General features: G+C 43.7%; 1 protein-coding gene across 2 annotated transcripts; it reads left to right on the top strand.

Annotated features, from left to right (window-relative positions):
- Nucleotides 1-1,569: 1,569 nt before the first annotated feature.
- SLC35A2 (solute carrier family 35 member A2) lies at nt 1,570-11,368 on the top strand. Of its 2 annotated transcripts, none has more exons than XM_070741257.1 (4): nt 1,570-1,703; nt 4,963-5,145; nt 7,067-7,218; nt 8,767-11,368. In XM_070741257.1, the coding sequence occupies exons 1-4, from the start codon at nt 1,649-1,651 to the stop codon at nt 9,505-9,507; spliced, it is 1,131 nt and encodes a 376-aa protein (XP_070597358.1). In that variant the 5' UTR covers nt 1,570-1,648; the 3' UTR covers nt 9,508-11,368. The 2 variants fall into 2 exon arrangements, with proteins under 2 accessions (XP_070597358.1, XP_070597359.1); XM_070741258.1 differs by lacking the exon at nt 1,570-1,703 and adding an exon at nt 4,152-4,316.
- The last annotated feature ends 512 nt before the right edge of the window (nt 11,369-11,880 follow it).

An 11,880-nucleotide genomic window follows, 5' to 3' on the forward strand; every position in this document is an offset into this window, starting at 1 on the left:
TTTGGTTGAGGATACATTGAGTGCCTGGTATTGGGGCATCTCATATAGTTTTGGAAGTGCTAACCCAGAACCCAGAAGATAGTGAGCTCGAACCCCAGTTCCACACATGAAAGCCGACTGGGTGACTTTGGGCCAGTCTTTCTCTCAGTCCAATAGCAATAGCAGTATAGCAATAGCACTTGTACACTGCTTCACAGTGCTTTACAGCCAGGATGGGCTGCTGCCCAGATGGGGAGGAATGCAGTGGGGTAGCAAAAATAGCACCCAATTTGCACTGAAAGATGTTGAAAGAAAATGCAGGGCGTCTTGCATAAGCCACGCTCACAGTGGTAAAAGTTTTGGTAGCCCTTCACTGTTTACAGGTTTGCAGAGTCATCATATTGCCCCCAACAATCTGGGTCCTCATTTTACCTACCTTGGAAGGATGGAAGGCTGAGTCAACCTTGAACCTGGTGAGATTTGAACTGGTGAACTTCAGCCAGCAGTCAGCGGAAGCAGCTTGCAGCGCTGCAGTCTAACCACTGTGACACCCTGGCTCATACTCAGAGATGGGGCTGCTAAGGTGGAACGGTGACATGTGCTTGCCTCTGTGGCTCTGAGCGCTAGCGGAGTCCAGCCCAATTATGCTACTGAACAATAGATACAATAAAATACAAATCCAATATAAACTGTATTTAAAACCCCATTGTTATAAAAAACTAACAATTCTAAAACAATCATATCAATCTCATATGTTGAGTCAGGAAAGGTAAGGGGAGAAATCAATCCCCCCATGCTTGGCAGTATAGATGGGTCTTCAACATCTTACGGAAGGCAAAGAGGATTGGGGCAATTCGAATCTCCAGGGGGGGAGTTGATTCCAGAGGGCCAGGGCCACCACAGAGAAGGCTCTTCCCCTGGGGCCTGCCAGACAACATTGTTTAGTCAATGGGACCCGGAGAAAGCCAACTCTGTGGGACCTTATCGGCCACTGGGATTCATGCGGCAGAAGGCGGAGGCATTCTGGTCTGATGCCATGTAGGGCTTTATAGGTCATTCCCAACATACCCTGTCAAGGCTGTTGATGTAGGGAAAATAAAAGGCAGGAGTATCAGGATGACCTGGTTGCAACATTAATTGACTGACCAGTTTGTTGCCTGAGCCTGATATCATTGGCTGAAGACAGAGTGACTGGGCCAAAGTCACCCAGCCAGCTTTCATGCCTAAAATGGGACACAATCTCCTGGTTTCTAGCCATGTTCCTTAACCACTATGCTAAACCCTCGTCTTCATCCCCTTTCCCATAGCACTACTCCTCCTTCTCTGATCAATACCCTCTGCAAACCAGTTGCCCTTGGGCTACAGCTTTCTGGCTCCTGCAAAGGCATCCCAACACTTTTGTGTTTTCACGAATCGAAAAATACGGAATCGATCGGTCTCTTTTGCAAAAACCGCCAGACGCTCTCGCCAACATCACCACCATCTCGCCCCACCCTCCCCCGTTGTGACGCTCTAGGAAGGCTATTACCAAACCTGGGATTTGACCCCGCCTACCCTCTTGCTTTCTGCGCCCTCTCTATGGTTTTCCCAGAAGCGGAAATAGGTTGGCAAGTAGGATGCGGAAGTATCCGTTAGAGTGGGAAAGCTCGGCTGCCCCGCGGTTGCCACCATGGCAGCGGCTGGGGGCCCGGGAGGCGGCGTTGACGCTCCGGTGGCGACGGCAGGTGAGAGAGGAGGAGGAGGAGGGACGTTTCCAGTGTCTCCTGGTGTAGCCACCAAATTACAAATATTCCCCAAATGACCGATTTCTCATCTCCTTCCAGAGAGGCTGTGTTGCCTCCTTCTGCGGGAAGGTTTCTCCTTCCAGCGACACTTGTCTGAGTTTTGGGCTCGGGCGGGGGGGGAGGGGAGTTGTTTTCGTGAAAGGAGAGAGAAGTGTAGCTAATGTGCTGGAAGGGATGGGGATTCTTGAAGAAATGAAATAACCCTCCACATCCTTCTTCCCTCATATTTCTCTCTCTCCCTCCCCCCCTCTTTGTATATGTATGAATGTGTGTGTAGAAGCTGAGAGGATGAGATCCTGTGGCCTAGAGGTTAATTCTCTGCCTTACAAGGCAAAGGCTGCATGTTCAAATCCCAGTGAGGGTATGGCTAGCTGATAAGGCCACAACAAGGCCGGAATAGATCTATACTAGTCTTCCTTCATTTTCAAATTCAGCAAAAATATGTTACACATATATATGTATATATGTATGCTTACATATTTTTGCTGATAAGTGAAAAGGAAGGGAGCCTAGTATAGATCTATTTAGATCTTGTTATATATCTCTCTATATATATATATATGCATGTGTGTGTGTATATATATGTGTGTGTGTGTGTATATGTATGTACGGTATGTATGTATGTATATGTGTATATGTATATATGTACCCTGTTTCCCTCCAAAATAAGACATCCTCTGATAATAAGCCCAATCGGGCTTTTGAGTACATGGCAATAAAGCCAAGCCCATATTTCAGGGATCCAAAACAAAAAAACCCAGGGTCTTATTTTTCAGGAAACACTCTGTGTGTGTGTGTGTATGTATGTGTGTGCATACACTGGTCAAAAAAATAAAGGGAACACTTAAACAATACACTATAACTCCAAGTAAATCAAACTTCTGTGAAATCAAACTGTCCACTTAGGAAGCAACACTGATTGACAATTGATTTCACATGCTGTTGTGCACATTCAACTTTGAACAGAACAAAGTATTCAATGAGAATATTTCATTCATTCAGATCTTGGATGTGTTATTTGAGTGTTCCCTTTATCTTTTTCAACAGTATACAGACATACACACACTCATATATATACATACGTGTGTGTGTGTGTGTGAGAGAGAGAGAGAGAGAGAGAGAGAGAAAATCCCATTTACTGCTGAGAGTGGGGTATGTTAGGCAATTACTTAATTTAAAAAGCACATTGGAAGGTCTGGTAGTTATCATAGTGGCTGCAAGAAGAGTTCTCTTGAGGTTTTGAGTAAGAGGTATTGGGGATAATCCTGAAAACATTAAGTTACACACAATTTGCTAATGTGAGTCTCCTCATGTGCTGGGGTAGTTGTTATTGTGGACAAATGGTCTACCTAAAATAGACTACTTACTGCAAACTAATTTAGGTACATTTCAAAGTTAGTGTGGTATATCAGGGATAAAACCGTCCTGTCTTTAAGATGACAGGTGTGATTCGGGAGCAATTCATTGTCAGGCAAAATTAATTGAAATATTTCATATATACAAGTAGTAAATATCACAATTGAGCTCAAAATTTCCTTTGTTTGGCAGTTGTTAAAGTGAGTTTTGCCCCATTTTATTACCTTTTTTGCCACAGTTGTTCAATGAATTACTGCAGTTGTTAAGTGAATCATGAAGTTGTTAAGAAAATCTGGCTTCCCCCATTGACTTAGCTTTTCTTTGGAAGCTAGCTGAGTAGGTTACAAATACCAAATGCCTGGATTTTGGTCATGTGACCATGGGGATGCTGCAACAGTCATAAGTGTGAAAACCAGTCATAAGTCAGTTTTTTCCAGTACTGTTGTAATTTTAAATGGTCACTAAATGAATGGTTGTAAGTCAAGGACCAACTGCAGACAATTATTATTATTTATTTATTTACTTGATTTTTTTAATGCTGCCCTTCTCCTTAGATTCAGGGCGGCTTACAACATGTTAGCAATAGCACTTTTTAACAGAGCCAGCATATTGCTCCCACGATCCGGGTCCTCATTTTACCCACCTTGGAATGATGGAAGGCTGAGTCAACCTTGAGCCGGTAATGAGATACTATATTTGAAGTGCAACAGATTACAAATGTCCTTTTGAAACATTATTCTCCTTATGCTTGGTTTTCATTAAAGAAACAAATTAGCTTTTGTTCCAGAAAAAGGAATGTGGTTCTGCAAGGTAAGGCTTATATATTTTCCCCTCCACTTCCTGTCTAATGTGCCTCTTAAATTGACAGGCAAAAGGAACAGAGCAAAAGAAATAATCCTGTTTAAGCGTTGGCACAGACGGATAAAAATCCTTAACCTTTTTTTGATAATGCTGGAGTTCTGAGATAATGGGTCATTAGATATGAAAAATATTGTTTCTGAATTACTTTTGTTATTTGCTAATTAGATTAGAGAGAAAACATTTTTCTATTTGACGTCAAGAAGCTTGAATGTGTTGGATCTAAGTTCCTATTACCACTCATTATATTTATCAGAACCAGACACATTTCAAACAACAAAAAAACCCCATACACTATTCCCAGCAATTTATTAAGATTCCTGCTCTTGGAAAACGAAGGTGGGTAAGTTAGAGTTTTTCACTTCCATTCCTCAGACTTCTAATTGCCTCTATAGGATTGCACTTTGAACTTCGGTTACATCTGTAAACTAGTGTTGGAAATTTAATCGGGTGGTGGCTGACATTGTTGGCCCTTTGGAGAGGCAACAGATTAAGGAGTGAAATAAGCCCCAGTTAAGTTAAATGTAAAGGACAAATACATTTTGATAAGAAAAATGGTGCTTGCAGAAACCTGTGGCTCTGACATTGAATTTTGACAGTGTAAGCTGGAGTCTAGGGACTACGAAAATGAGACTGCAGATCGGTTGTGTCAGCCAGGATTGTCCTTGTTGACAATCCTCATTTTTCATCCTAGCTAGTGGGCTGGCACCTAAGGGAAGAAGGTGGGAACTGATCTGCAGGTGTGTCTGTTGATTTGTGTGAATTCAGACTTTGATTCTCCATGTTCTAACACCCGTCTTAGTGGTTTCCAGTACAAGAAACTTAAAGGGGACCCAGAGGTTCACAATTATTCCTTCCATCAAAATTTCTAGTGCTGTTTCTGGATGGGGGTCATTTTCTCAGTGCAGTGTCTCTTGTGAATCTCCTGGGGAGTGACACTGGTAGAAGGATACTGAGCTGTTTTCTACTCTTCTTTTTTTTCTAGGTAACCGACAGTTGAAGTACATTAGTTTGGCAGTCTTGGTGGTGCAAAATGCCTCTCTCATCCTCAGCATTCGCTATGTGCGCACCTTGCCAGGAGACCGATTCTTTGCTACCACAGCGGTGGTTATGGCTGAAGTTCTTAAGGGAATCACCTGCCTCCTGCTCATCTTTATCCAAAAGCGAGGTGGGAATACACCCCCAAGGAAAATGGAGGCCCTCAGGGGAAGGGTTTGCTTCTCTCAACCTTGTTCCATGTTCAATCTGTATGGTCTGGAGGACAGAAGGGAAAGTGGGGACATGATCAAAACATTTAAATATGTTAAAGGATTAAATAAGGAAAGTGAACACAAGAACAAGGGGACACAATCTGAAGTTAGTTGGGGGAAAGATCAAAAGCAACGTGAGAAAATATGATTTTACTGAAAGAGTAGTAGATCCTTGGAACAAACTTCCAGCAGATGTGGTTGGTAAATCCACAGTAACTGAATTTAAACATGCCTGGGATAAACATAGATCCATCCTAAGATAAAGTACAGAAAATAGTATAAGGGCAGACTAGATGGACCATGAGGTCTTTTTCTGCCGTCAGTCTTCTATGTTTCTATGTTTCATTAACAGTCTTTTGGATTGAGATGTGTGTTTCTGCCTAGGGAAGAGTCTGATCTGCGGATGGGATATCATTCTAGAGAAGAGGGAGCTATAATGGAGGAAGTTTATCCCTGAGCTTTATTAAAAGCTGGGGTGGCGCAGTGGTTAGAGTGCAGCACTGCAGGCTACTTCAGCTAACTGCTAGCTGTAATTCAGCAGTTCAAATCTCACCACTCCAGTTCTCTACCGCCGGCAGGAACAGTTTATTATTTATTTATTCATTCATTCATTCATTTATTTATTAGATTTGTATGCTGCCCCTCTCCGCAGGGCGGCTCACAACAATAATAAAACAATGTAGAGAGAACAAATTTAATATTTAAAAATATCTAAAACCCATAATTTAAAAGAACATACAACACAAGCATACCATACATAAAACTATATAGGCCTGGGGGTGATGTCTCAATTCCCCCATGCCTGACGGCAGAGGTGGGTTTTAAGGAGTTTGTGAAAGACAAGGAGGGTGGGGGCAATCCTAATTTCCGGGAGGAGCTGGTTCCAGAGGGTTGGGGCCGCCACAGAGAAGGCTCTTCCCCTGTGTTGCCAGGGGTCTTAGCTGTTTACTCATAGAAGCTTTATTGAAATTAACTCAAGGATCTCTTCTGGGCTGTAAACTCTAGGACAGTGATGGTGGCACACGGGGCCATATCTGCTGGCACGCGAGCCATTACCCTAGCTCAGCTCCACCCTGCATGTGTGTGCCAGCCAGCTGACTTTTAGCTTGCACAGAGGTTCTGGGAAGGCGTTTTTGGCTTCCAGAGAGCCTCCGGGGGGGATGGGGAAGGTGTTTTTACCCTCCCCCAGTTCCGGGGAAGTCTGGGGAGGGTGAATGGGCCCACCAGAAGTTGGGAAATGGGCTGTGTCAGGATTTCAGAGGGCCTCTGGGGGTGGAGCTGTTTTCGTCCTCCCCAGGCACTGAATTATGGGTGTGGACTCTTCCACATGCACGATAGCGCACACCCACACTCTTTCGGCACCTTAGGGGAAATAAGGTTCCCCATCATTGCTCTAGGACAGTGTTTCCCAACCTTGGCAACTTGAAGATATTTGGACTTCAACTCCCATGATTCCCATGCCAGCGAATGCTGCCTGGGGAATTCTGGGAGTTGAAGTCCAGATATCTTCAAGTTGCCAAGGTTGATAAACATTGTTCTAGGATGTGCAATGAAGACACTAAGTCCTTGTGTGACGTTTTCCCCCCTCTCAATTATAAAGACCTGGGACTTTTTCTTAAGTCCAAGCACTGGAAAAAGAATTATTACACACCATGTACTCAGGGAAGAGTAGTATTTCTGGGTTGTTGGGATTTATTTTTTTTGGCTTGTCCTGAGTATTCTCAAAGATAGGAAAGGAACAAATATTTGCAACGTGTCATAAGCAAAAAAGACTGAATTTTTGTGTGTGTGTGTCTTGATATGTGCAAGAAACAGTTTCTTGTCTGTATCCTTTTCCAGGTAATCTGAGACAGTTTGTTGTCTCTTTGTACGATTCCATCTTGGTACAGTATATGGACACTCTCAAGCTAGCAGTGCCTTCTCTCATTTACACCCTGCAAAACAATCTGCAGTATGTGGCCATCTCCAACCTGCCAGCAGCTACCTTCCAGGTGAGATGCTCCTCCTACTGTCACTTCCTCTCTCCGAAATGTTAGAAGCATCTTTCCAAAGGAGAATGTCCTTCAGTTTCATCTACTTATATATACCTGCCATTCTTCTTCTTTTTTAAAATGTGCTCCTCTCCCCCACATCACAGTAATGAAGATGAGGATCCTGAGTTGTGTTCTTTTAAATCTCCTGGCCCGTTCTTATCCTATGAAGTCTAGAAATACAAAGAGTTCTCCATGTTATTGTTTGATTTCATTTACCTGGGTGGCATTAAGCTTGTTCACCACAGAGGTGGGAACTGTAATTACCTGCCTGGAGAAGACTGACAATGTCACATTATTTCAAAACCATATATATCTGGATGAATTGCAAAGGGAGCCTGTTTTCTGTCTTTCTAAAAAAAAAAAAAATCCCTGAATGATGTTTATGTAAATTGTGGAGCTTAAGCAAATCTCTTGCTCTGCACAATTTTGAGTATTTTTATGATTTGGTCTAATATACTTGATTTATATGTAGAGGGGCATGACGGCTCTGCGGCTAAGACCCTGAGCTTGTTGATCGAAAGGTCGGCAGTTCAGTGGTTTGAATCCCTAGGGTGAGCTCCCGTTACTTGTCCCAGCTTCTGACAACCTAGCAGTTTGAAAGCACGTAAAAATTGCAAGTAGAAAAACAGGGACCACCTTTGGTGTTCCGTGTGCTTTCGGCGTTTAGTCATGCCAGCCACGTAACCAAAGAGACGCCTTCGGATAACGTTGGCTCTTCGACTTTGAAACCCCCCCTAGAGTCAGGAATGACTAGCACATATATGTGCGAGCGGAACCTTTACTTCATTTCTGATCATCAATTGGGAAGAATATGTATTTTTGCTATTCTCAAACAAATAGACACACTACCACAAATAGTAGAGAATTCCTCTCTTTAAAAAGGAAAGTGAACAATAATGGGATGCTGAATTAGCCAAACTGTTCCAATTTTCATTTTTTGATCCACTTTTAGAGGATACACATACAACATTGGACATCCGATATTTGATTCTAAACCACTTTAGTTTTCAGTAATCTTTTTTTAAAAAAATAAGATTAATGATTTAAGGTGGATTAAATCAGTGGGGCAGGATTTTGAAACTTTGGTCCCATTTTGCAAATAGGGAACAAGAACAGAAGAGGGATCTGGATCCCTATAGTGATTTAGATCAGTGTTTCCCAACCTTGGCAATTTGAAGATATTTGGACTTCAACTCCCAGAATTCCCCAGCCAGCATTCGCTGGCTGGGGAATTCTGGGAGTTGAAGTCCAAATATCTTCAAGTTGCCAAGGTTGGGAAACACTGATTTAGATTGTGTAGTTCTCTTTAGTCCCATCCAAGAAATCTCCAGATTGATTGGATCACAATCCCCAGAATTCCCAGCAGCTTGGGGGAATTGCAGCTCCACTCATCCCAGAAGGTATCTGGTTAGGGAAAGTTAATCCTTGGGCCCCTGGCTTGGCGGCAGGCAGCTTCCTGATTCATGGCACGTTGGGGTGGCTACTAAACTTCACTGCCTTTCCCAGGTCACCTACCAGCTGAAGATCCTCACCACAGCTGTCTTCTCGGTGCTGATGCTCCGCAAGAGCCTCTCCCGTCTCCAGTGGCTTTCCCTCCTGCTCCTTTTTGCCGGTGTAGCCATTGTCCAGGTGGAGCAGCAGCAGGCGGGGGGCAAACCAGCCCACAAAGGCCAGGGGACGCAACAAAGCTACATGGTGGGACTCGTGGCCGTGGTGGTGTCCTGCCTCTCGTCTGGCTTTGCTGGGGTCTATTTTGAAAAGATCCTCAAAGGCAGCACAGCCTCGGTTTGGCTACGTAACGTTCAACTGGGCATCTTCGGGACCTTGCTGGGGCTGCTGGGGCTGTGGTCCACGGAGGGGGCAGCCGTAGCTCAGCATGGATTCTTCTTTGGCTACACCCCACTGGTGTGGGGCGTGATCCTGAATCAGGCTTTTGGTGGCCTCTTGGTGGCACTGGTTGTGAAGTATGCCGACAACATCCTCAAAGGCTTTGCCACCTCCTTCTCCATTGTGGTGTCCACCGTGGCTTCTATCTACCTCTTTGACTTCCACCTCAACCTACTCTTTGCTCTAGGAGCAGGCCTGGTCATAGGAGCTGTCTATCTGTACAGCTTGCCCAAGGGACCATTGTCCAGTCGATCCCTGGTGGGTGCAGCTATCCAGCAGCAGAGCCATGGAGCACAAAACAAGGAACTTCCTTCCGTGACTACAGACGGCTTCCTGTCCAAGTCAGTACTGATCAGTTGAGAAGAACAGAACGCCTCCTGCAGTACCTGTCACTGGTTTCTTGTGGAGTTCACAAAACCCGGAGCCCTTTTTCGCAATGTCCACCTTTTCCGTTTCTGACCTCCCTTTCCCTAGGTCTTCTCTGCTCTTTCATCTCCTCCCCTTCTTTTGCCTTAGTCTTTCTGTCCTTAACTGTGTGCTGACCACTCACCTTGTCTTCCTTTCTCTCTCATCTGCTTCCCAACATATTCAGCTGCCCATTTTACAAACCCATAAAGTGTTATTTTATCCGATTACATATTTATGTATAATTCTCCACACACTTCAGCTGGTATCTGCCATTGTTTGCTTGGATTGGTCACCTTCTCTTTGACTTCTAACTTTCCTCTTTCTTTCTTTCTCCATTGTCCCTCCCTTGATGACATTGCCCTTCTGAAAAGCAACTTGAGGCAGAACTATTTTGGGAATATTCTGTCCCAAGAACTTCCTTATGTCTGGTCAGCAGGGAGAAATTTTATAAAGAAGTGTACTTTTAATAAAAGTGCACAATCACAAGGTATAATCCCAAGAAGGATTGAGAGGGGGATATATATCAGCACATAAAAAGAAAAATGTCATTTGCCCTTTGAGAACGTACAAATGGTTGTTTTTTTAAATGCCAGGTATATGAAAGTAACAGGGATTACCTTGTTTAGAGCCGCTTGCTCAAAAATTCTCACATTTATCTACTGTAAGCAGATGAAAACTGAACAAGAAGGGTTGTGTATGGTTGCGTGCATGTGGCAGTACCAGGCCAGGGAAATCAAGGTGTTGGGTATTTGAGTTGCTTGGCATTCTTGCTTTTGTTCCTTCTCCAACTCTGACTGTTTAGCAAATGTTGTTGGGTCATTGTGGAAAGGGAACCGAGTTTGAAGTGTAGTTAATTCTTTCCTTCCTTCAGTGTATATTCAGAATGTTAAGTGTTTGGGAGTTACTGGGCAAATGTTGAATCATTAGTAATTAATTTAAGATTTTGTTACGGACAGAGAAAATAGACTGGAAGACTTGGCTTGAAGTAAAAAAAGAATCTCAGGGTAAAGGTTATTAGGATAGAGCCACCAGATATGGGCATGTAATGTCTATACAGTATAGGAAGGGAAATTTGCATCAGCCAGAGATTAAAAGGACGACTATCTGCTGGTGCTGTGGCTATTAGAAAGCCAAAATTAGCCTTTCTGGATTTCCAGGTCAACCACTGGGGAGTCTATGGAGCAGAAGCTAAGAATCTGAGTGCCATTCATTTCTTTTGTATTTTGTGAGGAGCAGAGGTGATTAAATGAAAACAGGGTTATTAGTGAATGTCTAAAGCCCGTTTGAAATATGTGTTCTCCCTCTTTGCCAACCCTCACTCCCAAACAGGGGTCTCCCTTTGATCTGCACTTCCAGGCAATCGTCTATACTGTCCAGCTTGACGGTTCACATGTTGTGTAAATTTTGAGCCTAAAAATGGCAGGAAGGTAGGAGAGGCTGAGATTCTGAGAAGTTAGGACCCTTCTCTGCCTCAGTTTCCTTTTTATGTTAATACAGGAGGCTTTTTGAGGGTGTGAACTGTCTCTCCCTAATCCTTCTGTATTTTATACTGACTAGGTTTGTTGGTTGAGTGGGAGTACACTAACCCCGGAGTGTGTGTGAAGAGGGTGGGAGGTGAGTTTTGTTTCCTTTTGAAATAGGGAGGATGAACACAAGTCACCGTGATGTGTGTGAGTGTGTATGTACATGTTTTTTACATTGCTAATCATTTTTTTAATGACTTCTGCTTTTTTAAGGAAAACAATCAAAGAAAGCCTGTACTGTTTGTCAATGTACATAAATTACAGATGAATAAAGAGCGTGTATTTATTTAGCCTTACTGCTTAATGATTGAGGAAGCCTTGAAAGGGGTAGATCTGTCTCGTGCTGCATGTCTAACCCTATTAACACTGGGGGATGGCTGGGGCAAGAACGGGGATGGCCTTTTCCCTTGAGATTGGGGTCAGCTGCCTCTAAAGGAGAGGGATTGAGGCGATTCTGAGCCAGAACTCTGACCAGCCTTCATCAGCCTGGTAGTCCTCCCCTCAGTCGGCCTGTGACCAAAGAGCTGGTTGGCTGGGGTGGTGGTGGATGATGGGAACTGTAGCTCAAACCAGTTGGTGGACATCCAAACAAAAATTTCTGGCATAGAGTGTTTTCCCCATACCTGTGAATCCGATGGAGTGTAATGACTGAAGCTGCGGATAGTCGTATTTGAAATAATACATGCACATGACGGCCTATTGAAATGCAGAAAGCCATTGACTTGTCAGTCACGTGAAACGTTGCAGTTTGGTGGCAGCTTTTAAAGGGGCTCTTGGGAACCACACTCAGGTTTTTAAATGG

The sequence above is a fragment of the Erythrolamprus reginae genome, chromosome 2 (assembly GCF_031021105.1).
Source record: "Erythrolamprus reginae isolate rEryReg1 chromosome 2, rEryReg1.hap1, whole genome shotgun sequence".
NCBI lineage: Eukaryota > Metazoa > Chordata > Lepidosauria > Squamata > Dipsadidae > Erythrolamprus > Erythrolamprus reginae.

Excerpts from the sequence above, each read along its gene's own strand:
- SLC35A2 (XM_070741257.1), top strand. The coding sequence starts at position 1,649 with ATGGCAGCGGCTGGGGGCCCGGGAGGCGGCGTTGACGCTCCGGTGGCG. Across the intron at positions 1,704-4,962 it reads CGCTCCGGTGGCGACGGCAG|GTAACCGACAGTTGAAGTAC; the intron begins GTGAGAGAGGAG and ends TTTTTTTTCTAG. Across the intron at positions 7,219-8,766 it reads TGCCAGCAGCTACCTTCCAG|GTCACCTACCAGCTGAAGAT; the intron begins GTGAGATGCTCC and ends TGCCTTTCCCAG.